We start from the raw sequence: 26,816 nt of genomic DNA on the forward strand, positions 1-26,816 counted from the left end.
GAACACAGGACTGATTCGATGACCGCTGTGTAGAACTGCCTCAGCAGCTCCCGTGGCAGGCCGTGCTTTCTCCGAAGCCGGAGGAAGGAAGTTCATCTTCTCTGGGCTTTTATGAGGACGGAGTTGATGTTGATCCCAGGAACTTGAAAATCGCGAGAGACCTCCAAGTTCCCAGGAACTTCCCAGGAACTTGAAGGTCTCGACGGTTGACACAAGGCAGCTGGACAGCGTGAGGGGAAGCTGTGGCGAAGGATGGCTCCTGAAGTTCACGATCATTCCTACAGTCTTGAGCGTGTTCAGCTCCAGGTTGTGTCGGCCGCATCACAGCTCCAGCCGCTCCGCTTCCTGTCGATATGCAGACTCGTCACCGTCCTCGATGATGCCGATGACAGTGGTGTCATCTGAAAACTTCAGGAGTTTGACAGCCGGGTGCGTTGAGGTGCAGCAGTTCGTGTAGAGAGAAGAGCAGCGGAGAGAGGACACAACCTTGGGGCGCCCCAGTGCTGATGCTGCGTGTGGATGAGGTGGTCTCTTCCAGCCTCACCTGCTGTGTCCTGCCCGTCAGGAAGCTGTAAATCCACTGGAAGATAGCAGGCGAGACGCTGAGCTGGAGAAGCTTGGAGGAAAGGAGTTCAGGGATGATGGTGTTGAATATTTTTCTTTATGTTGATTCATTCTTAAGTTTGACGAATCTCATGTTTCACTTCTTGTAGGATGGATCTCACCAAGTTAAATATTCCATTCCTTGCAATGAAATTGAAGTTGATTGGCAGCAAAGAGTGTAAAGTAGGTGCTTTTGCAACAAATGTCCATAATATTTATACATAACATGATATGGGAACCATCTATATACTTAAAGCTCAAAGTTTGTGTGTCCGTTTTCAAAGAAACGCCCTCCCGCATGCCCTGCACGTTCCCACACGCCCCCAAGGTTTCAACGCCCCCTTTAAATACCAAACTAATAATACATATCCTGACAGGTAATTCTTACTATTACATGCTAACAGGGATATGTAGAAACATGCAGAAACATGTACTATAGGTGGAGTCTTATTGCAAAACGAGCAGGAACGTGCAAAAACGTGCCGGAATGTGCAAAAATGTGAAAAAAAAAAATAAACGTGCCAGAACGTGCAAAAACGTGCAGGAAAACGTTCCGGCACCAGAAAGCCCCCTGAAAACGGACACACAAAGTCTGAGCTTTAAGTATATATTAAGCCTAACGTGAAGCTATTATAATCACAGGTCCTTCTAAAGGTGAGACAGCAAAACCTTGAACTGTTTGATGTGTACTAATAATATTGCATGTGAACTATTCATGAGGTTTGGAGTATTGGGCTTTCCACAGAAACTAGACGGTTAAGGCGCACGGAAGGCATCTAACCTGCTAGTTATGCATAAAGCATGGTGGTAGAATGACATGAGTCTGGGGGAGCTACAGAGTGGGTCTATAACCAAAACCCCCTTCCTACATTTGAAATAGGTCAATGGTGGTCAGGAAGGGAGTTGAAACCAACCATTCCATTGAGGACAGGGGTGGGGGAGAAAACAGAAGCGGCCCCATTTTCAAGAACTGCAGTTGTTGGTGTGGGGGACAAGGGGGAAAAAAACACTCACATTTCTCACCTCCCCTTCTTTCACTGCTGACGCAAGTAGGTGCTTAGCTGCTACAAAGGATACCGGCTCTAGTAGGCAAAGAGAATAGGCAAGAATATTTTCACAGTTTGAGTTGTTTTAGGAGCCTGTAATTAGTTTTGGAAATGCAAACAACATATTTTTTTATCAAACATATTTAGTAAGAATTGTTGTAATGTACAGTCCAGCAAAGAACAATAGAACGAACTACATTTATTAAAAGCAAGCACTCAAATGCACCTTTTATCCCGGCTGAAGCATATGCTCGAGTCCTTGCATCTCATGTATGTACAGCAGCTGAAATAAGTATTTAACACGTCACCATTTTTCTCACTAAATATATTTCCCAAGGTGCTATTGACATGAAAATTTCACCAGATGTTGGGAACAACCCAAGTAATCCATACATACAAAGAAAGTAAAACAAATAAGATGAGAAATTAAGTTATGTGTAATCATGTGAAATGACACAGGGGAAAAGTATTGAACACGGCAACTGGTATTTATTTAATACTTTGTACCAAAGCCTTTGTTTGCAATGACACCTTCTGTGTGGAGAAACTAGTCACATGCATTGCTCTAGTGTGTTTTTGGCTCATTCCTCCACACAAGCAGTCTTAAAACCTTGAAGGTTCCGTGGGCTTCTTTTATGGACCTTGAGTTTCAGTTCTTTCCATAGATTTTCGATTGGATTCTACCAGCTTTATTTCCCCCCCCCTTTGAAACCAATTGAGTGTTTCCTTGGCAGTATGTTTTGGATCATTATCCTGATGAAATGTTCACCCTTGTTTCATTTTCATCATCCTCAGATTTTTATAAAGAATACCTCGGTACATTTGACCATTCATCCTTCCTTCAATAATGTTAAGCTTACCAGTACCATTTGCTGAAAAGCAGCCCCACACCATCATGTTCCCACCTCTGAACTTCACTGTTGGTATGGTGTTTTTCAGGTTATGTGCAGTGCCATTTCTCCTCCAAACGTGGTGTGCATAATAGCATCCAAAGAGTTCAATTTAGCTCTTATCAGACCATATTCTCCCAGTATTTAATGGGCTTGTCCAAATGTTGTTCAGCAAACCTGAAACGAGCTTTGACCTGCTTTCCCCCCCCGCACCAATGGGGTCTTGCGTGGAGTGTGCATACAGTCTGTGACGGCGAGTTACTCACGGTTTTCCTTGTGACAACAGTACCTGCTAGTTCCAGATCTTTTTTAAGCTGTCCACAGGTGGTCTTTGGCTCTTGGACATCTCTCCTGATTATTCTTTGCACTCCTCTGTCAGAAATCTTGTTAGGAGCGCCTGATCGAGGCAAATTTATGGTAGTATGATTGGCTGTCCACTTCCGTATTATGGCCCCAACCTTGCACACTGGAACATTCAGAAGCTTAGATATGTGCCTGTAACAAATGCCACCGTTGTTTTGCAACAATTAGTTTGTGATGGGCGGCACGGTGGGTGACTGGTTAAAGCGTCTGCCTCGTTAGAGCGTCTGCCTCACAGTTCTGAGGACCTGAGTTCAATCCCCAGCCCCGCCTGTGTGGAGTTTGCATGTTCTCCCCATGCCTGCGTGGGTTTTCTCCGGGCACTCCGGTTTCCTCCCACATCCCAAAAACATGCATGGTAAGTTAATTGAAGACTCTAAATTGCCCATAGGTGTGAATGTGAGTGCGGATGGTTGTTTGTTTGTTTGTATGTGCACTGCGATTGGCTGGCAACCAGTTCAGGGTGTACCCCGCCTTCCCTTTTGAGGATAAGCGGCTCAGAAAATGGGTGGATAGTTTGTGATGGTCTTGAGACAGCTCTCTGCTCTTACCTTGGCAAGGAGACCTTTTATTAGGTTATCAATTAGGACTGAACCAGCTGATATTCATTTGCACTGACACGGGGCTGAATCAGGGAACAATTAGAAAAAAAAATCTGTTGAGTTAGATTTCTATGCTGATTAAAACTAAAATTGGCATGCTGATTCCAAAATTGCAGTCAGTTTTTTTTCTAGCACGTCAAGTTCTTTCTCCACAGCTTACCCTCCAGATAAGCAAAATTCCACTGATTATCTGTAGTAATGAGCCAGCTGATTACGATTGGACTTATCTACAGCTACATGGGAATTTGTTTTTGCAGTCACAATTGAGAGGTGCACCTCCCAATAAGTCAGTACTATCAATACCTGCAAACAGAAAGCTGGCATAGTTCGAACTAAGAGAATTTGTGCTGGCTTTTCTCTTAACCTTGTATCCATGGGCATACCGTTGTAAGTTCTATTTCGTTTTATGCTGTTTTTTTTAGTTTTCAAAGCTTGTAATTATTCAAGCTTAGTGTTTTATTTACATCGGTATATATTTCCTTTGTTCCACTTTTTTCAAAAAGTTGACATAATAGAGAAAAACTGAGATCAATTTTGGATTCCGCACCCAAACATTTGTTAAACACAGCTGTCAAACCGATCAACAAAAATTGTGTTCCCCAGTGAGATTTTAGGTGTTGTCTTGGCTTTCCATGCCTTTTTGCACCTCCACCTTTTCCGTGTCATTTCACATTACATACAACTTAATTTCTGGTCTTATTTGTTATTCTTTCTTATAATGTATGGATTAGTTGGGTTGTCCCAACATCTGGTAATAATTTGTCAATAGCGACTTTGAAAATATATTTAGTGAGAAAAACGGTGACGTGTTAAATACTTATTTCAGCCGCTGTATCTATACATGTATACAGTATATACGAATGTGATACCTTCATCCTTGCCATGTGCAGTTTGGCAGTGACATCAGTGACTTGTCTTTGGGTGTTTCTTCACAGCTCTCACAATGATTCTTTCATCAACTGGTGTTGATACCCTTGGCCGACCTGTTCGATGTCTGTTTTTCAGTACACCAGTAGTTTCTCTTTTTCGGGACATTCCAAATTGTTGTATTGGCTATGCCCAATATTTGTGCAATAGCTCTGATTGATTTTCCTTCCTCTCAGCTTCAAAATGGTTTGCTTTTCTCCCATAGACCACTTGGGTCCTCATGTTTGCTTAATAGCAGATGCAGTTTTCATAGGTAAAACCCAAAGCCAAAAACAAGAACTAGCTAATGTTTGAGCAATCAATCTAAAAGGCAACACCAGAACAACTGGAAAACACCCATCAATCACATCTTCCAATAATTTTGCTCACTTGAAAAGTGGGTGGTTTCAAACAAAGGATTCTCTGTCCCGAGTTGTTTAACACATCTCGATGTAAATACCATGAAATGAAAGCTGGGATTCTGAACTTTTGTCTCATATTCATTTTTTTTTATCTGAATGTAAATGTCCTCAGTATTCAACAAAAACAAATGAATGTGTGTGTGTGTGTGTGTGTGTATGTATATATATATATATATATATATATATATATATATATATATAATAAAAGCATACATACATCCATCTGTTGTCAGTTTTAGCCTTGACCACTTGACACGTGTTTTAAAAACATCAACCTTTAGCTATTCAGGACATCTGCCTAATTGGTGTAGCTTTGACTTGAGCTGCAGATGGGGCTTCCCTCCTCAGTGCAGTCCTCTTCCTCGTCCTCGTCCTCGTCCTCGTCCTCTTCTTATGCCACCTGCCCAGCCCCTCCCACGGGCGCTGCTCAGGTGTCCGGCTGATCGTCTTAGCTTCTTCCTCTCCTCATGGTGGTCCCGCTCCGCCTGCTGCTGCTTCCTTTGCTGCTCAGACTGCAATGTACACAAGGGGATGCCGTTACCCTACCTCTGCTGCATGCTTTTTTAAAAAAAATATATAAATGCTTGGCAGATGTAGGCAAAGATTAGAGTTTGAACCAGAGAGTCTTCTGGGTATGGATGTTTTGCTTCTTGCTTAGTCGCTAAGCTGTTGTTGCCAGTCAAATAATATCACTCCTTGAAAATATTTTAGGCCATTTAACATTTCAGATCATGTCTTCTCAAGTGATTTACAGCATTTTATGGAGTCTCTTAATGCGTGACTACATTTTATTTTATTTTATACATACTATATTTTGGGAGTGAGACATGAGCACTGTACCTTTTTGAGTCTAAAAGTAAGCTGTTTGCTGCCCACTGTGGTGTCAGCCACGTTGCTGGTTCCAGAGTGTTCCTCTAACTTCAGACGCTCCTCCAGGGATGCCCTGAGGTACACACATTAACAAAAACATTTTCATTGAGTATAGTGCTGAAAACAAATGGACAGTAAATGCATGTTTGAAGTATTTCTTGCTGATAACCCTTCTGTAATATTATGACTTGGAGAAAGCAGGTACAGTGTACCCCCGTATATCCGCAGTTCGGCACCGGCGGATTCACCTCTACGCTGATTTCCCCCCCAACCCTGTAATCCAACCCCAAAAACATTTATTGGTGTTTTACCCCCCAATCTTTTTTTTCCCTTCAGTGCAATTATAATGGGCATCAATTATCTGAAGATTTTTGCTATTCGTGGTCTCGCCCGGTGCCCATCCTCAACAAATAGCGGGGGTCCACTGTACTCCTGCTGAGAATAGGACATACTTCTGAAGTTTCTGCTTGCGTGACACGTCATTAAAACTGCGAAACTCCTCCCCGCTTTTAATCTGATAGAACTGAGGCTGGCTCCGCTTCTTGTTCTCAGCCGTGATGAAGCTTTTCTGCCCTTCACTGCATTTGCTCTCCAGCAAGACTGTGTTGCGGTCAGTGTCCTTCCTCTGCTGATACTGGCGGTCTCGCTCCTCTTGCCAGAGCAGTCTCCGCTGCTCCCTCACCTCCTCCACCCAGCTCTTTTCATCATCTGAGCTTTCCTCCTCAGAACTGGCTCGACCCTCCTCCTCATTTTCCTGATCCTCCTGTAAATAGGTGGCAGAGTTATTGATGCGATATTCTTGAGTGCAGGCTAATTGTATTTTAAGCTGCGGGTATTCATTTGTAATGTACACTTCCTGACAAATGTATAGTTAAATGGAGCATTACTTGTGAAGTAGCATCTTGAGCTAGTAGCCGCAACTGCTTTTTCCTCTTCTGGCTAACTTTGGAGACGATGGGGTTGAGCAGGCGGAACGCCTCGCTCTGCTCATCCACTTGATAGTCTGGGTTTTCAAACATCACCTTGAAACGGTTGTCGCCCAAAATGGTGGGTAGAGCCTGCAATTTCAACAGGGAAATAAGTATGGCAAATTCATTGGCATCGGCAAATACTCTTTTCCAAGTCTGCCTACCTTGCCCTTCTTTTTCCTGGAAGCCAACTCCACTTCGTCACCCTCTTCCATCAGCTTCAAAGCCAGCTCCTTGTTGACTTTGGGCAATGCCTGACTCAGGAAAAGCAACATTTGACAAACAGACACACAATCACACACAAAGGCCACCGTTTACTTTGACAGCACACTGTTTGCAATGGTAAAATATGTTTAATCATTTGGTTACTGGCAGTTTGGTCTAGCTAGTATTATTATTATTATTAATCAGTTTATTTGAAAGGGGACAATGCAATTTCATAAAACACATGAAATACACATGGTTAAAAAAGCCAGAATTAGCCAGAAGGCTAGTTTTCATCTGTAGTCCCCTGGCCATGATGTAAAAAAGCAGTAAAATACATCTACAAGACAATATAATATAAAACAGGATACATAGAGACTTACTATTAAGAGAGAATAAAACCACAAATCATTTGATCATAACAAAAAAAAAAAAAAAAAAAAAAAAAAACATCATAACATACTTGTCTTTTAGTGTTGGCAGCTATAGGTGTTAACTAACCACATTTTCAGTTTTTTTGTGAAGGCCTTGTATGTTGTAAGCAGTTTAACCTCCTCAGGTACTGAGTTCCACTCACCAGCGCTCCTCACTGACCAGGCTGACTTACTGAAAGTGCTCCTGCGCAGAGGAATGAGACAGTCACCTCTGACAGAGCCTCGAGTGACACGCTCAGAGCGGTTTCTTTGGCTGATGAACTCAGCCAGAGGAGCTGGAGCCAAATCATGCAGTACTTTATAAATCAAATTTAAATCTGCAAATATTGGAAGACTGTCCCAGTTTAAAAGACTGTATTTTTTTAAAATTGCACAGTGATGATAGTGCCTTGGTTTTTTTATCCATCACTTTAATTGCTTGTTTGTACAAAACTTCCAATGGTTTTTTTGCACTCTGACCAGCCTGGGACCAACTGGTTATGCAATAGTTAAAGTGACTAAGAATCATTGAATATAAGTAAATTTTTGCGGTTTCAGTTGACATTTCATTTCGAATTGCACGAAAATTTGCGAGGTTTAATTTGATATTTTTACACAATTTGTCAATATGGGCTTTAAAGGAAAGCTGTGAATCTATTATTAACCCAAGATATTTGTATTGGCTGACAATTTGCATTTTTTCTCCATTAACAAGTATGTCGGGGTCAGGTGATACTCTATTTGTTTTAGTGAAATACATGCCTACAGTTTTAGAAACGTTTAGCTGTAGACAGCACTCCTGCAACCAAGTTGTGACACAGGACATTGTATTAGTGAGTTTAGCAGCAACAGTATCTTTGGAGCGACCATGAACAAAGAAAACCGTGTCGTCTGCATACATTACGCACTCTGCTTCAGAACAAACAGTGGGCAAATCGTTGATATAAAGACGAAATAAAAGGGGGCCTCATATTGATCCCTGAGGGACTCCAGAGGTTAGCCTAAGAGACTCTGATCTGTAGTTGTTAACTGATACAGATTGTGTTCGGTCATGCAGATATGATTCAATCCAGCTCACAGCTTTGTGAGAGAAGTTAAATTTTGAGAGCTTGGTAAGAAGAACAGAGTGATTTACTGTATCGAAAGCTTTCCTGAGGTCCAAGAACACCGCCCCTGCAACTCCACCCTTGTCGAGAGAAGATTTAATTTTCTCAATGAAGAGGCATGTAGCCATTTCAGTGGAATGCTTGGATCTGAAACCAAACTGCATGGCGTGGAGAGAGGGAGAGCTGCTGTTTAAATAATGGACAATCTGCTCTGACACCCATTTTTCTGCAACTTTGGAAATGGCCGGAAGAATGCTTATAGGTCGGTAGTTATTCAGACAATTTGAGTCACCGGATTTAAAGACAGGGGTAACAATAGCAGATTTCCAGGCCTTTGGAAAGTGACCAGATGAAATTGAAAGATTAATGATTGAGGCAATAGGAGTAGCAAGAGTTGAACCTAGATCTTTGAGCATGTTCGTGTCCATTCCAAAAACATCCTTTGCCTTAGATGGTTTGAGTGAATGAATTAAATCAATAACTTTGGTCTCAGTAATATTTGTAATAGTAAAGAACTGCGTTGCAGACAATGCAGGGTATTCCTTCCTTTGTTTTACTGCAAATTTAGAGGAGATTTCTGACACAGATTCAATGAAGTAGTTGTTAAAAGCATCAGCCATCACTTGAGGTTCCGTCAGGATGTTTCCATTTAATTTAATTTGCATTAGTTTTGTTGTTATTTTGTGTATTACCCAATAGTTTTTTAATATAATTCCAGGTTATTTTTGAATTTCCCTTAGCACTATTCAAAGCAGTAATGAAAAAGTCAGCTTTAGATTTTCATTTTCTTTCACTACCCTATTTCTCAGTGAAATAAAGTGGTGTCTATTGTATCCTGATTTGACCGACAATTTCAAGGAATGATCGCGTTCTTTCATCAGTTTCAGAATAAATGTGTTTAACCAAGGAAGGCCATTCTTTCTAGCTTTTAGTTTAATTATCCGTGTAAATTGTATAATAATTTTTTGTATTTTGTTGGCAAATTTAGAACAATCATCATCTAAATTTTTACCAGCAAGTAATACATCCCAGTTTACTTCTTGGATAGAATCTTGGAAATTTTGTTGTTCATGTTTTGGTATCCTATTGGATTCAGTGGTGGCCAAGGGTTTGAAGCGCTTTTTATTTAATTTTCTTGTGACCATTATAAGATTGTGATCAGACAATCCTGTGAGCATATTGTATGGCTTCAAGATCCTTTCTGGCCTATTAGTAAAAGCTAGATCAATCTGAGTTCGGGTGGAGTTTGTAATTCTCGTAGGGCCATTAATTACCTGAGTCATATCCATATCATCCATGACCCTTTTCAATTGTTTCCTAACTTTGTTAACTTCCCAATTAACATTTAGGTCACCCATTATTATCACCTCTTCTGCAAGATTGAGTTGTTTCAGTAAAATTTCCAGCTTTTCATAAAAAGCGGCATTTGATGAGGGAGGCCTATAAATAACTACAAGAATAAAAGACATTTGCTGTGACAAAGAAACAGTTAGTCCAATAAATTCTAATCCATTCTCATATGTAACATGTATTTCATTACAATTAAAAGTGTCCTTGGCATAAATCATAACACCTCCTCCCTTAGAACCCTGTCTGTCGTTTCTAAACATTTTATAACCAGGTACAGATAGTATTGCTGAGGGCGAAGATTCATGGAGCCATGCCTCAGATAGGGAGAGGAAGTCAATATTTGAGTCAGTGAGAAGGTGTTTGACCTGATCACTTTTTGTTAAAATGCTTCGTATATTTAAGTGTGCACAAATAATGCCTTTTGGTTTACGTGCTGAGTCCCATATTAATTTAGAGTTATTAACGGTTTGGAACACCCTGCATTTCCGGTGCTTTAGTATTGCGGGGTTTGGAAGCCCCCTGTTTCTTTTATTGGCAATGTTTGCATATAGCTTTACGCTGCCAGCTTCCGCATCAGCCGGCAGTGGTGGGGGCCCAGCCGGCAGTGGTGGAGGCCCAGCCGGCAGAGGTGGAGGCCCAGCCGGCAGAGGTGGAGGCCCAGCCGGCAGAGGTGGAGGCCCAGCCGGCAGAGGTGGAGGCCCAGCCGGCAGAGGGGGAGGCCCAGCCGGCAGTGGTGGAGGCCCAGCCGGCAGTGGTGGAGGTACAGCTGGCAGTGGTGGAAGCCAAGCTAGCAGTGGTGGAGGCCCGGCCAGCAGTGGTGGAGGCCCAGCTAGCAGTGATGGAGGCCCAACTGGCAGTGGTGTTGGCCCAGGTGGCAGTGGTAGAGGCCCAGCTAGCAGAGGCAGAGGCCCAACCAGCAGAGGCGGAAGCCCAGCTAGCAGTAGTGGAGGCCCAGCTAGCAGAGGTGGAGGCCCAGCTATCAGTGGTGGAGGCCAAGCTAGCACTGGTGGAGGCCCGGCCAGCAGTGGTGGAGGCCCAGCTAGCAGTGATGGAGGCCCAACTAGCAGTGGTGTTGGCTCAGGTGGCAGTGGTAGAGGCCCAGCTAGCAGTGGTGGAGGCCCACCTAGCAGTGGTGGAGGCCCACCTAGCAGTGGTGGAGGCCCACCTAGCAGTGGTGGAGGCCCAGCTCGCAGTGGTGGAGGCCCAACTAGCAGTGGTAGAGGCCCAGCAAGCAGAGGTGGAGGCCCAGCCGGTAGAGGTGGAAGCCTAGCTAGCAATGATGTTAGCTGATCTAGCATTGGTGTTAGCCCGGCTGCTCGAGGTAAAGGCCCAGTTGGCAGTGATGTTGGCCCAGGTAGCAGAGGTGGAGGCCCAGCTAGCAGTGGCCCAGGGTTTAGTTCAACATCACCAGCCAAAAGAAGTATCAGCAAGAGATTAAAAACACCCAGGAGTGGTTTGCCTGTGACAGCCTGTTTCTGCTCACCTGGGGGTGGCCTAGCATGGCCATAGTCCAGTACCCTTGTGAATAGCATGTGCTGACTCCATCTGGCTGGATACAAGGTTAGAATGCCCCTTTTTCTTGGACATGTTGAACTTAGCAGAAGATAGAGGGTTATCCAAACAGCAAAGGAATACGTTGATAGCATAATCCATGGTCCTATTTGATCTTTGGATGACTTTTTAAGCAAACGCACAGGACCTACTAAACTGTGTGGCTGCACCCCGGCAGCCATCTTGTGAAAATGGTAATCACGAGGGCGGCAAGGTGGAAGACTTGTTAGTACACAGTTATTGGTGCTTGAGAACATAGTCGTGGTGTTTGTTGAACATTATATACTCCTTTTCCATTCTGGAACACATTGCAGTGTTGGTTGAAGGTATTTTTTTAATTAGGGCTGTGAAAAAAATGGTAACTTGGCTAAATCAACCACAAAAAAGGGTCGACGCAAACATTTCTCCCTCAAGGCAGTAAAAAGTATTAATAAAAGCCCATTTGCATCGCCCGGAACCAATTTGCGCCGCCCAGAACCATTTGGCCACTGTCCATTTGTCAGTAAGCGTTTTTAAGACACTATTACATGTGTAATGGACATATAACATGACGTATGAGTGATCTGAATGGTTTTTTTTTTTAACCTAAAATGGTAATCACGAGGGCGGCAAGGTGGAAGACTTGTTAGCACATCTGCCTCATAGTTCTGAGGACCGGGGTTCAAATCCCGGACCCGCCTGTGTAGAGTTTGCATGTTCTCCCCGTGCCTGCGTGGGTTTTCTCCGGGTACACCGTTTCCCTCCCACATCCCAAAAACATGCATGGTAGGTTAATTGAGGACTCTAAATTGCCCGTAGGTGTGAATGTGAGTGCCAATGGTTGTTTGTTTCTATGTGCCCTGCCATTGGCCCAGTGCCCGGAGAAAACCCATGCAATCACGAGGAGAACATGCAAACTCCATACAGGCGGGGCCGGGATTTGAACCCCGGTCCTCAGAACTGTGAGGCAGATGTGCTAACCAGTCGTCCACCGTGCCGCCTTCAGTCAGGATTATTACTAAAAAAAAATGACAATCTTTACTACAAAGTTTTGTCGACAGTCATTATTGTGCACTCCCTCTTATAAAGGCCACATTGTTGATTATTGAAGGCACTCGCACGTGATATACTGATGTCATGATCATACATAGAGTTATTTTTTGCACTGTTATGTTGTGTAACCTAACCTCAGTATTAAAATGTTCTGATAATCACATAACTGTGAAAACTACATGTCAGCCGCAGAACAGGATGTTTTGTGCCAAGAAGAGATATTGCTGTGACCTTGGATCCGCCCTGCTCAAGCTTTAAACACCGCCCTGAACCATGTATAAAATCTTGCACTGAACGCTGAGAAAGCGCACATTTGAGCACATTTGTGCAGCTGCAGCCTTTGCCTGTCGAACAATTGTGCCCAGAATATTCTGCAATAAAGATCTTAAAGAAGTTCATTTCCAGTCTCTGATTCTGACCCCAACATTCTCATCATCCGAAATCCAACGAACACGCGAAGGACTGGCGGAGAAAATCATCCTTCACATTATTTTTTCAATAAACATTTGATTCCTAAACCAAACTAGCACATCAAGCCACAGATACCCATTAGTTTGATTCTTGAAGTCTCAATAGAAATGTAACAGGTTCCAGATTAATCGAGGGGTGGATCTTGACGTTCTACACAGAGAACTGCTCAAAGGCTTTTTGTTTGACTGTACTCAAGTACTTAATTGCAGTTTTTAAGTGCGGTGATAAAACAAAAGAGGTGCTTCTTTTCATCGCATGGTTCGTATTTTTTAAACCGTGAAAGATGAATTCTACAGACGAACAATTTGGCACCCTCGTCTCAACAATGTGGTGCAACAACAGTATAAACACGAACTGGAAGAATCTTTTAATGGTGTCGGAATTTCTCACCTTAACCAGTACTCGCTGGGTCCTCGTCTCTTCAATCTTCTGTCGGATCTTATCCTTACGATACTCCTCATAAGCAAAAGGATTTGCCATGCTTTTGACCTGAGAAACAAAAAAAAATTACACTGGCAAATTAATACAACACATTTCAAATTTAAATCATGCTCATAAAAATCATAATTTACCAGCCAATCAAATACTGCATCTGTCGTGCAACAACATACCTTATGGTAGAGCCTGATGTCCATGAAATAGCCATGCATGTACGCCCTCAGGAGGGATGATCCCACCAGATGAGAAAGACCTACACAGTAAGAAAAAAAAAACGCAAAGTAAGGATTTATTTAGTTTGAAAGACTTTTGAGAAATAATTTTTTTATGGACTTAAAAGAGGTTTATGATGTACATGTCGCTACATTTATGAGATGAATGACTGCTACAATTCTAAATAGCGGACACTAAAATACAGTGCATCCATAGAAGTGTTGGAAAAGGCTTCTCGGGAAGAGAAATTAGTTGTTGAACAAATTAAATCTGCCCCAGTGAAATAAATGCATGACTAAATTGAATGACTAATATTGTGAGAAAAGCCTCATTGAAATAAATACCGTACTGAGCCATTCTGCTTAGTCAGCCGCTCCCAGCCATTCATACGCATCTAACTACATTGTGCAGTGCTGTAGCACTTTTAAACACTTTTAGAGAGAAGGAGTCTTCCCATTCTGAGTTGACGCAATTTTATATAGTATTTGTTGCCTCAGAGTATGTAAACGTTCTTTACTTAAGGTTATGCAACAGGCCACGTTACACAGCTTCTGTAAATCAACACCTCTGCTCCCCACTGTTATTCGACAGCAGCCAACCACTTCTTTGCTCCTTGTCATTTGATCTCTTTACTGCTGAGCATGCATTCCAATGTTCATTCAACCCTTCCACAGGGGTACAACCCCCAACCCTCCTTACTCCATCCCCCACGCATTGGAGTTCTTGACAAAAAGCCTCAGAAGCTCTGCTTAGCCACCTGCGATCCATCCAAAGTTAGGTTGGCATTAAATAGGGAGGTTTTACCCTGTCGTACAAGCATTATAAACCTGAACACTTTTTCAGTAAGTCTCTATCTCAATAACAGCCATGCATTATAAAAGGGACATAGTATTGTAGAAAATGTACTTTTTAATTTCTTTTAAACAATCGAGTACATACATCCATTTTATGAACCGCTTATCCTCACTAGGGTCACGCCGTGCTGGCGACTATCTCAATTTCTGAAAATGTGTCTTTGAAGAAGCTGTTCAGAATTCTGCCGAATTGTGACATCACAATTGCAGTATATAACACCCACAACATGATTGGGCAGCCAAGCTCCTATCACCTAGGCCTTTGCTAAGTGACAGCCGAAGTCCGGTTGCCGGACTACCGAGAAGCACTTTGACAGCATGTCAAAGCCGAAAGGGAAGCAGAGCTGTAGTGTTAGCACATATTAGCATTACCTACCAGTGCTAATAGCTTCTGACAGTCAATACTTAAGCGAATGTTCAGCTAAGTTGGTGACGTGGGTTTGGGGGTACAGTACTGTATTTGTGTCTAGGCGTAAAAATGCTGTCCAATCTTTATGGACACTCACTTTATTGGTTAAATTACTGATTGTAGCTTTGCCCAAGTGCCCTTCATTTGCCGTGTGGATGAAGATGGGTGAAAATGTGCTCTGGAGGGAGGTCACATGGTCTCCAATAATGCCACAAAGACACTAGATTTGTTGCTTGTTGCTTTAAAAAAAATTTATGTTGCAGAGGAGTCGGAAATGTCGCATGCCCTAGCTCTGCCTAAGGTTGTCATAATCGAAATCGGTGCTCAGTATTTGAAGAACCACCCCCCAAAACCGAATGATTTGACCCAAAACGTGACAAGTGGATGTTAAGTGTGCTGTCATTCTAATTTTCCATTTTGACAGATAGATGTCACAGATCTATTATTAAGGCCTCTGGGAACTGTTTTAAACTGTGCATTATATGTCTCCTTTAAAGAAGGACAAACATAGTTGTTCATTGCATATTTCCCCACATGATAAGGAGGAGAAATGAATGACAAGCTCTCACCCAAAGTTTCCAGGTCCTTGCGGGTGACAAACTTGTAGTCGTCATACACAGTGCTCTCAGGGCTCTCCTCCAGCTCCTCTGTCAGGTTATCTAGGAAGGAACACCAACGAGGTGCTGGGCCAAGAGCCTGCACTCATACAAACACAGATCTCAAATTAAATTGGTGACTGGGCTAACTACCTAAATAAATTATAAAATAAAATTTCAATCAAAATTTTGCATTGGCAAGATCAAATATCATCGAACTGCTCAACTTCTAAAATGGCGATGATGTTCTTGGATGCAGACTTGTTCTGTAAACCAACACTGATACACTATAACATAGTTGAAACACTGAGAGGCCTCGACATATTTTCAGTTTCAATCAGAATGGCAACAGCATATACCACTATACTACAAGTGCTTCTAAAGTACTAATAATAATAATCATGTAAAAGGCAATGTTCCAAATATAGTACCAGCATTCTGCAAATTTGCAAGCAAAAAAAAAATAATAATAATAAAAAATAAAAAAACTACAATGGGCTTCACAGGGCAAGGCAGGTCAAGGATTTTAAATCCAATGTATCCCTGTGGGATAAGACGATTGTATTCCCTATCCTTGGCTATCATCTTTTTATGTAATTACAGAAGAGAGACAACCTGGGAAAAGCAGTATATAATAACATTTAAAATCAGGAGTTTAAGGTCACAATCATAGGGTACAAGTTTTGTCTTTGTTTGCAGATAGCTCAGATTAATTTTGTAAATTATGGGTCCATGATAACCCGAAACAATTGTGTGTCCGCACCATCAATCTGTATACACAGTATATAATGTGAAAATATCTCTATAGAGTCCAATAACTCAAATCAGTGTGTTTGCTTTGATTGCTACATCTTACTAACCACTGCTCATAATTCCCCCCCCCGGCTAAATAATCATGGCATTTCACCGAGTTGATATGGACAGATGTGTGTCACACAATCCTGGAACACAAAATTCAAACACACAAAGTCCACAAACATTCACCCCTCTCAAGCTCCCAGTCATTCTCTCGTGAGTCCTCATATGTTACAGGCTTTGAGCCACTGTGCGCATGCCAATAAGCAAATCAGATCACATCCTTTATTGCGTCAAAACTTCGTGTCAGGTTGAGGGTTTGTGATTGCTACTAGTGGGATGCTGAAAGAAAAAAATATGAAATTCACTCACCGGAATGTAGAATGTGTTCATCTTTGGATCTTCATTGGCGGTGAAAAGCATACCTGTCAAACGCACACGGAGGCAGAATGATGACAGAAGCAGCAAAGCTTGTGTATAAACAATGTATTTGCAGGGTTAAATATTGCAGTGTGCTACTACTACTGGTCCTTATAAACTCAATGTCAGTTTAAGGGATGAGACTGTAATTTGTATTGAATGAGGACTGTGAAAGTGTGTTTCAGGGAATGTTTTTTCAAATTTATGAAAGATGACAGATACCCCTTTAAAAAGTCTCTATCTGTATTTTTCACCCTAACCAAATGTTTGATATAGTATATCTATAAGATATAGATATACTAGATATAGTCGGACTCGCCTCCACACACAGCTTGGGCTCTGGTACCAGTTCTCTCGAGAGGGGTTGGACTCTCTTCCACTCTGGAGTTCCCCACGGTGAGAGGTGCCTAGCAGGTGTGGTTATACTTATTGCCCCCCAGCTCGGCGCATGTACATTGGGGTTCACCCTGGTGGACGAGAGGGTAGCCTCCCTCCGCCTTCGGGTGGGGGTACGGGTCCTGACTGTTGTTTGTGCCTATGCAACAAACAGCAGTTCAGAGTACACACCCTTTTTGGAGTCCTTAAAGGGGTGCTGGAGAGCGCTCCCACTGGGGACTCCATCGTTCTGCTGGGGGACTTCAATGCTCGTGGGCAATGACAGTGAGACCTGGAAGGGCGTGATTGGGAGGAACGGCCCCCCCGAACAGAACCCGAGCGGTGTTCTGTTATTGGACTTCTGTGGTCATCACGGATTGCCCATAACATACACCATGTTCAAGCATAAGGGTGTCCATACGTGCACTTGGCACCAGGACACCCTGGGTCGCAGTTCGATGATCGACCTTGTGGTTGAGTCATCGGACTTGCGGCCGCATGTCTTGGACACTCGGGTGAAGAGAGGGACGGAGCTGTCAACTGATCACCACCTGGTGGTGAGTTGGCTCCGATGGTGGGGGAAGATGCTGGTCCGATGTGGCAGGGCCAAACGTATTGTGAGGGTCTGCTGGGAACGTCTGGCAGAATCCCCTGTCAGAAGGAGTTTCAACTCCCACCTCCAACAGAACTTTGCTCATGTTCCGGAGGAGGCGAGTCCGAGTGGACCATGTTCCACGCCTCAATTGCTGAGGCGGCCGACCGGAGCTGTGGCCGTAAGGTGGTCGGTGCCTGTCGTGGTGACTTGTAGAAGACGTTCAAACGTGTCCCTCGGGGGGTCCTATGGGGGTTGCTTCGGGAGTATGGGGTACCGAACCCCCTGATACGGGCTGTTCAGTCCCTGTACGACCGGAGTCAGAGTTTGGTCCATATATGAGGCAGTAAATCGGACTCGTTTCCGGTGAGGGTTGGGCTCCGCCAAGGCTGACCTTTGTCACCGATTCTGTTCATAACTTTTATGGACAGAATTTCAAGGCACAGCAGAGACATAGAGGGCGTCAGTATTGCATCTCTGCCTTTTGCAGATGATGTGGTTCTGTTGGCTTCATCAGGTCGTGATCTCCAACTCTCACTGGAGCGGTTCGCAGCAGAGTGTAAACCGGCTGGGATGAGAATCAGCACCTCCAAATCTGAGACCATGGTCCTCAGTTGGAAAAGGTTGGCGTGCCCTCTCCAGGTCGGGGATGAGATCCTGCCCCAAGTGGAGGAGTTCAAGTATCTTGGGGTCTCCCTGGTGAGGTGTTCCGGGAACGTCCCACCAGGAGGAGACCCCGGGGACGACCCAGGACACGCTGGAGAGACTACGTCCTTCGGCTGGCCTGGGAAGGCCTAGGGATCTCCCCGGAAGAGCTGGATGAAGTGGCTGGGGAGAGGAAAGTCTGGGTGTCCCTGCTAAAGCTACTGCACCCGCAACGTGACCTCAGATAAGCGGTAGAAAATGGATGAACTATAAGCAAGGCAACCTTACAAGAGTAGATGGCACCATCTAGAGGTGGAAGAGCGCACCACATACACTTGAGGTTGCTACCGTATTTCCAAAACAAGGAGGATAAGCGGTATGGAAAATGGATGGATGGAAGTTGCATTCAAGTGAAAAAGCAAGTCGTCGTGCACATGGATGAGACAAAAAAAAAAACTCTCCATTTCAACCAATGTTACAAATGGAGGTTGTCTTAGAAATTTAATTCTTTATCCTATGTGAACTTTGACCTCAGAATGTTAGAGACATTTTATTAAGACACCTGGGAACTGTTTGTAAATTACTTTCCATCATAATAATAATGATAATGTCTTCTGTCACGTTTATATGTTCAATAAAAAACAATTTAAAAATGTGAAAAAAATTGTATATAGTCTCATTTGATACACAAAATAAACCATATATATTCATAGCTTAGACAAATCCATTTGTTTTTTAACTCGATCAGTTTTTGGTACGGTCACAGTTGCCTTTCCCCTGCATCAGTCATCAATTCAAGTTATTTTGGAGGAGTATTCTCACCTGACTGGGGGTACATGCAAATATCATTAATGTTGCTCTCAGGCTGGATTGAGGAAAACATTTTGCCCTGTGGTGAGCAGAAAAAAAAAACATTAAGTCAAGTATTTCTTTGTTTTTGAACATCTTTGTTGCACTGACTTACATAAGTAATATGAAGACATGATATACAAACATGCGGGATCATACCCATGATTAGCAATCCAACTGACCTATATGAATATACACTGTATATTCTAGTCATGTCTGTTAGTCTTACACTGTCTTTGTTCCAGATTTTTATTATTTTAGCGTCTGCCGACACAACCAGGTCCATTTGGTCATGGAAATTGAGAGACTTGATGGGCAGGTTGTAGAAGTGGTCTTTCACAAGCAGCGGCTGGCTGGAGCGCAGGTCATACAACAGCACCTTTGTTAAGAAGGAGAGAATTCTTGAAATATCACTTTCAATTCCATCTAATCAACCCCGGAGTGTGTTTGTGGTTGGGGTGAAAATACAGCATTGAATTATTGCAAATGCAAAAAAGTCTTGCTCGAAGTGAAAGCAAATATCTTGTTTAAAAACAATGATCATTTCTATCTTCCAATTGATGTTACTGTTAAGGCCTCTTCTGTGCCTCTAACACAGCCATCGAGGGATGTTATCACGTACCTGACCAGTGCTGGTGCCTACTGCCATGATGAGCGAACCGCTAAACTTCAGTGCACTTATTGAGGGCAAACTCTGAACTCTGTAAACAATCCAATGAAAATATCCAAGTAGCAGAAATGGTAACATATAATTAGATAAAATGACAAAAGAAGACATTGATCTATAAATAATGACAACATACTCCATTCCTTCTGTGAGGCTGCTCAGGGCACAGTCCAGAAGGCCCACTCGCTTCCAGACACGAGGGTCCCAGCATTCCACCTTTCCCTAACAAGCAAACAGGAACACAGGTCAGTGAAATGTGGGGATATTCTGAGTTACAAAATGCATACCACTGAAACTGAAAGAGAAAAAAAGAGGGGGTCTTTGTAACTACAACATAACAATTTACAAATAGTCAGACAAACAATTTAGATGCATTGACACTTTGGGGGCACAATACCTATTTCTGTATGTTGTTCTAGGAAAATTGAAAAACTCAACGTAACTTGTGTAGATGTCAACATATATACCCTAATTTTTTTCAAGCATCTAAAGCATGGGTTAATAAAGTATTACAATTTAAAACATTATGTTGGGGGTACAGTAGGTTGGCAGAGCGAATGTTCAGCTGTTGAACACGGTGAGATTTAGGGCATGTGTGAGATCAGTTATGGCAGGGAAGACACAGGTGTTAACATGAATGAAAGTTTTGCTAATATATTGTACATCCCTGAACTGTTTAATACATAGGACACATGAGCTCTAAGAACAAGAGGTATTCACTCAATTACCCAAAAATGATTTGCTGATGGCGGTGTTGACATCATATGGCAGGCAGTGAAAAAATTGCTGGCCATAAAACAAAAGGCAGTCAAAAAAGGTCTTTTATTGGTCCATGTCTGAATAAAGCTTCGGCTAACATCTCGGTGTTCATCTCTACTTGAAATAATCGGTTTTCATCAATATATGATTTGTTAAAATGTAATTTCATCCAATCATCAGCTACTACCACAACTGTACTGCTTGTGTCCACGCATAAACTATGCCTTGTTTTATAGATACACAATAATAAATTACAATATTGCACATAACTATATTTCAGTAGTTCAATTCAAAAACATAGAACTCGTACATTATATAGATTCACTAAAATCAGTGAAATAGTTCATGATTTAGTTTTCGTATATAATAAATTAGCCTTCTGAAGAATATGTTCCCATGGTGTTTAATGAATCTAATTTTTTTTTTTTTTAAATTGAACTGAAAAAAATGAATGGTACGATACTGTAATTTATTAAGTTACAATACAGCTGTACACGCAGCAAGAGATAGCACATACCTCAGAGGTTCCACTGGCAAACAAATGATGGACAGGGTTGATGTCACACACATTGTGCTCCCTGGTGGAGGATGTAAAAATAAGCAACACAGAGAAAAAGCCTTGTCACTTAATGAAGTTTGAGTGGAGCATTCCTACTCGAAAAGGCTTTGTCACACTTACACAGCATCTGTCTGAAGTGAGTTCAGGAAGCGGCCTTGTTCAAGATTCAGTCGATAGATCTCGGAACTGGACGAAAATATGTAAAATAAGAAATTTGTTCGAATAGCGTCTCAAAATCTGACAAATGCCTAATATTTTCTCACCTAGATCCAACAAAATAAAGGTCACACGAGGGGTAATGGTAAGAAAAATCCCTTCCAAACTTTGGAATTCGTGTTTTGTAGTAGTGACCGTGCTGGGAATGGAACTCCACATAACGGTCAGAGTGCAGGAACACAAGCTGAGCACAAAAGGAGAATTTCAGTCAAAACAAATAAACACATTTAAAAAAAATAAAATAAAAATAAAAATAAAAAAATACAAAAAGAAGAAAAATAATTACGGTATATAGGTGGACAAAATAGTTGGAACCCCTTTGTTAATTAAAAAAAAAAAAAAGGTCACCGAAATAACTGCAAATTGAGACCAAAATTAAACTATGAGGCAGATGTGCTAAACAGTCGGCCACCATGCCACCTTCACTTAACTCCAATTCTATAAAATAACATTTGTCCAACCCTTTTTTCATACATGTAAAAGACCACTGGTCTCTGAGAATTCTTGCTTTAAGGCACTGTAAAAAAATAAACAAACAATATATCTATATTTTCAAATAATTATTTAAATAGACCGCAACAGTTTATTTTGTAGAGAAAATAATCTGCACAAACAATAGCCAAAGCAGAACTTGCACACGGGGCCATTCAAACTAGGAGCGCCACTGCACACACGCAAGGCTCTTTTTTTTTTTTTTTTTTTTTAAATAAACAATCATACTGCTTGCTGCATGCTGAGTGACTTTTTGAACTTGAATTCATAATGAACGAGCTTAGCTCAACTGGCGATTGGCTTTAGCTGGCTGTGTGTTCTCTTGATAGTTTCTTCTTGGGGTCGCAAAGTACTAATCCTGGAACGTAAAAGTGGACCCCACCGTTGCCATACTGTCTGCATGATTACAATCTGCGGCGCTCATTTCGCCGCCGGCCCCGGTGTCGACCGCGGACTTCAGATAAGGTACGTAACGTCATGTTGCATTCAATGTTTACATCTGCTGGGGAAAATGTAGCGTCCGTGAACGCTACTTTGCTATTGCTGTGACCACAAAAGTAGCCTAACTACTGAAAAGCTATTTGATGTTGAGAGAGAAATGCAGTTAAACTTGTAGTGTCGGTATTGCCTCCCACTGCTGTTTTTTGGTTGTAAGCATAACGTTACTTCAACGGCGCAAAGCTCTCGCACTTGTTTTGAGAGATGACAACTGTAAAGCGTCAGGCAATCGATTCCTAGCCTCGGGATATCCGGTCCACAGCCCTACAACCGATGTATCTAAGGATTCCGGGCGGATTTTGTATTGATTATGGAATCTGCTACTGATACAGTCATATCTCTTGCCTTTATAAACCTCACACACACACACACACTGGAGCAGTTTACTCACAAGGAGGTGGCCGAAATACCTGTCGACAGGTGCAGAATTCTGAGAGTTACAGAAATCGTTTGATTGCAGTATTTGTCTCAAAAGGTTGTGCTGCAAATAATTAAGGGTGCCATCATTTTTGTCCAGGCCTGTTTCATTAGCTTGCTTTTTAAAAATGATTCAGATGAACCGCAACTCAAAAGCGATGTCTGATTTTCATTGGCAATTTTTTTTTTCCTCCAATTACTTTTGTGGCAGTTCTGAGGACCTGGGTTCAAATCCGGCCTCGTCTGTGTGGAGTTTCCATGTTCTCCCCGTGCCTGCGTGGGTTTTCTCCGGGTACTCCGGTTTCCTCCCACATACCAAAAACATGTATGGTAGGATAATTGAAGACTCTAAATTAGGCTTCACACATTTTTGGGGCCGATCACCGATCAGGCGGTTTAAAAAAACGATAACCGATCCAATCACAAGGTGGAGCAATGTGTCTATTTAAATGACTTGTTCATTTACTGTATATACTTGTGTACTGTATACTGAGTATCTTGAAGTATTCTCTATTCAGGTCATGTATTCTAACCAGTCAGGTCAAACCAACATTACAATATATAATAATGGTTGATAACTTAATGTAATGAAATTACTTTATTGTAATTAAATTACTTCACACACACCGAAACTTTAGAGCATGATTCAACATAAAGCCGATATGTTTACGTACAACCGTTAGTGCTAGCACTAGCTTGCTAGGCTACATAACGTTTTGTTGCCTGCTTTATATGAGCGGTATCGTATTAAAAGTACGTGAACATACATACATCAAGCAATCCTTGAATGAAAGTCCTCTCCCGAGCACCGGTGACCACCAGCACACGTTTTCCCCCATTTTGGTCTTATAATACACACGGCGCGATCCATTGTTGTTGTTGTCGCCATTGTAACGAGTGTTTGCGGTCGCGTTTGAGTTGAAAAGTTAAAGCCCAGTGATCGTAAAAGACGGGATGGGGTGGTATTAGAGTACAAGATTTTATTGCAGTAGTCTGACATAGTGCAATCGTGAAAGACCAAAATTGTCTTGTAGTCTCATTACGTGTTGTCTGTCTCAGACGTGTTGTCTGTCCCACACCGCTGCCATGTTTTTTTTTCAAAATAACTTTATTGGCGGTAAGATATTTACCGTACTATGTCAAAAGACAGGCAACAAGGCTAAAAATAAACTAGCTTTTGGATTCAAATATACTGTACAGGATAGCGACGCAGAGTAAATGTCTTTTGCGGATCTGCGAATTATGACAAAGCCGATCAGCGTAAAATGCTAATTATCGGCCGATACCGATCAGATCGATGTAAAGTCTACTCTAAATTGCCCGTAGGTGTGAATGTGAATGCAAATGGTTGTTTCTATGTCCCCTGCGATTGGGTGGCGACCAGTTCAGTGTGTACCCCGCCTCTTCCCCAAAGATAGCTGGGATAGGCTCCAGCACGCCCACGACCCTAGTGAGGATCAGCGGAATGGAAAATGAAATGAAAAAAATTACTTTTGTCTGAATGTGTATATGTACATTAAACATTGTAACATCTGAGCATTCAGTGACCAGGTTTGCATGGCATCCTCAAAAGGATAAAAAAAAAAACACACCAGCATTAAAAAAGATTGATTATATATACGGTAGATATACACCACATGACGCTTCTGCAAATATTTCAGAACAAATATATGAGTACATAAATTGGAAGGATTTGGTAGGAAAGTATATAAATTAAAGTTACCCAAAAAATATCTAACAAAATATTTCATAATTACCTTTGAGTAGTCATCAGACAGTATGTCAAAGGCCACAACTTTAAGTGAGAGAAATAAAACAGATGATGTGTGAATTTAACAAGATGGTGGTATTGTGTGTCTATTTCTATTTACCATCAGAATCCAAGCAGCGTTCAAACTTCAACGAAAGATGGTAGGTGTCATAACATCGAATCCTGGGCTTGTAAGTCCCTACAAAGATGGACAATTTTAAGATACAGTGGAAGAAAAACCTCCATACACAGACATGCAAACACCAGAGGCATGAAAAAGGAGACCAAAAAAAAGCATTGTAGGGGGGCTCTTGGGGGATCCTTTTCTTTTTAATTTTCACATAAATTAAGCAATCTGGAAGACTCTGAAGAGTACAATAAGGCAAAATAAACAAATGTTCTTCACGCAGAAAAACATTTATTTACACCGCTCAAGTACATGCTGATGTACAAATTTAAGATTAAAATTAAATTTGCCTCATTTCTTTGCTTTTTTGTTCTAGCCTGCATCTTGAGCCAGGCCCATCTCCATCTACACCTGATGCCTGCTTCAAGCTGTGCCACAAAAATAGCATCCTCCTCTTTAAGCGCTCTCATTCGAGAAAAGAATTGACTAAAATCATTGTCTGTTTCACTTAATTTGTCGTCATTACCAACTTCAAAGGCTAATCCCAAATGCATCCTCCAGGAAAATGTTAGGTACAGTATTTTTCCATTTTTATTGGCCATTCTGAATTTGAAGTTAGCTCATTCTGTGTTGCTACATAATCCCTAACATCGCTCAGTCGCTTAATACATTTAACATTAAAATCTGTAAACTAATTACATAATTGTAGGTGCATTTCCTAATTAATACAAGATGTACTAGCGGATCAGCTCTTTTCCCTGATGTTACGTGTGCTTCGCAGTTCCGCTGGGACCGCAACCAGGGCCATGACCCGCAGCACCTCAATGCGAAAATACAAAAGACTAGTGCAACAAATATGACACTGGCTGATCCGATGAGCAAAATTGTTGCTTAAACGTAAGAGTAGCAATGGAGGATGTCCGCTCCAGAGGTGGGTAGAGTAACCAAACATTGTAATCAAGTAAGAGTACTGTTACTTGACAATAATGTGTCAAGTAAAAGTAAAAAGAAGTTCTCCAAAAAAATACTTAAGAGTAAAAAGTACACAGTGAAATAATTACTCAAGTACTGAGTAAATAGCACAAACAATAACAACAAAAAAACATTTGCAATTTACTGCACTGTGTTTTCTCAAGTTAAAAGCGAGCTGAAATATCCACATTTGGACAGACCGATACTACAATACATGAAAGCTGTTGTTTTTGTTCATCTAAATGTAAACAAGAGTAGCGCGGCGTTGCCTTCATGGTCATGACGACCGTCCCAAAAACGGTGGCTATTTCGACACGACGATCAGCTGGGTTGGCTTATCTAGTGTTAATACTTACGCCCGGGAAGCCCAACAGAAGATGATGTGTGAGGTCATGTGACTTTCTTTTGTCATTTGATTGGTGAACTAGACTAAACGTCACTAGAGCTTAAACTAGATTGGCGCAAACAGCGCCCAATGTGGAAGTCGAAGTTGTAGTCTCGCGCACGAAATAGTTGGTAAATAAGCAATAATTGCTAAATGAAAGTAGCGCGTGACATTGAGATCATTGTAACGGAGTAAAAGTACTGTTACCGCTAGCTGTCAGCGTTCAAGGAGTACTAAACAGGCTGTGACGACAGCGACCCAACCAGAAAAAGTCATCGGATCTATACGATTCACGTAAATGGCCTATTTTGAGTTCAAGACTAATTTGCATGCATGTATGCAGGTACTACAAATAGTTCTTTCATTATATGTACTCAAAATTTTTTTACCTGCTGCCAGGATGAACTGCCCATCTCTGGATACCTTTATGGACGTGCACACTGTGGGCATCTCAAAATCCTGGATGAGCTCAATCCTACGCTGGATGTCTAAAAATAATACAGAAAATAGATTGTGACGTACCAAAGACTACGGCTACTCATTACATTATACAAAATATATACATGTACATGACTGCAACTTACCAACATCTTTCTTTTGCAGTTGTCTCTTCTTACGATCTGTCAGCCACTGGATTTTCAAAACAAATGTGGTTTAAATATACTGCCGCGTTGTTGATTTCATGAAGTGTTTTTAATGTGGCACGCGTTTTACTGATAACGTCAACTTTTTTTGTTAAATTATCTCTGAACACATTTTTCAAAACATTACAAGGATGGATAGCTGCTTAGCTAGCTAAAGTCAGGTCATCATTTAGTTGAAGAAATGTCATTAAGCACAAACTAAAAGTTGTGCATCTTACCTCTGGAAGTGACTTTCCATGGCTTAAATTATAAATTTTCACATCATTCACACTTGATATTTGCATTTTTGAATCTTAACAAAGATGGGAATTCTACTGAACCCACGTTGGTGCCTCGGTGCTAAACAGGAA

At 41.8% G+C, this 26,816-nt stretch overlaps 1 protein-coding gene across 5 annotated transcripts; it reads right to left on the reverse strand.

The window, feature by feature from the left end:
- Nucleotides 1-285: 285 nt before the first annotated feature.
- Nucleotides 286-26,816, reverse strand: nol10 (nucleolar protein 10). 5 transcript variants are annotated; one of them, XR_009769804.1, is made up of 24 exons: nucleotides 26,685-26,816; nucleotides 26,407-26,452; nucleotides 26,212-26,310; nucleotides 24,460-24,537; nucleotides 24,346-24,383; nucleotides 21,229-21,365; nucleotides 21,086-21,151; nucleotides 20,924-20,984; nucleotides 19,784-19,869; nucleotides 19,603-19,681; nucleotides 19,210-19,359; nucleotides 18,954-19,020; nucleotides 16,472-16,524; nucleotides 15,278-15,404; nucleotides 13,406-13,485; nucleotides 13,185-13,283; nucleotides 6,832-6,921; nucleotides 6,587-6,757; nucleotides 6,152-6,462; nucleotides 5,670-5,772; nucleotides 1,876-5,341; nucleotides 1,627-1,685; nucleotides 545-744; nucleotides 286-408 (listed from the first exon to the last, which is right to left on the reverse strand). XR_009769804.1 is itself a non-coding variant. In XM_061696521.1 (21 exons), the coding sequence occupies exons 1-21, from the start codon at nucleotides 26,748-26,750 to the stop codon at nucleotides 5,174-5,176; spliced, it is 2,175 nt and encodes a 724-aa protein (XP_061552505.1). In that variant the 5' UTR covers nucleotides 26,751-26,816; the 3' UTR covers nucleotides 1,703-5,173. The 5 variants fall into 5 exon arrangements, 1 of the variants encoding a protein (XP_061552505.1); XR_009769806.1 differs by having other exon boundaries at nucleotides 287-408; nucleotides 545-580; XR_009769803.1 differs by lacking the exon at nucleotides 286-408 and having other exon boundaries at nucleotides 413-744.

This window comes from Phycodurus eques, chromosome 14, assembly GCF_024500275.1.
Source record: "Phycodurus eques isolate BA_2022a chromosome 14, UOR_Pequ_1.1, whole genome shotgun sequence".
Classification (NCBI taxonomy): domain Eukaryota; kingdom Metazoa; phylum Chordata; class Actinopteri; order Syngnathiformes; family Syngnathidae; genus Phycodurus; species Phycodurus eques.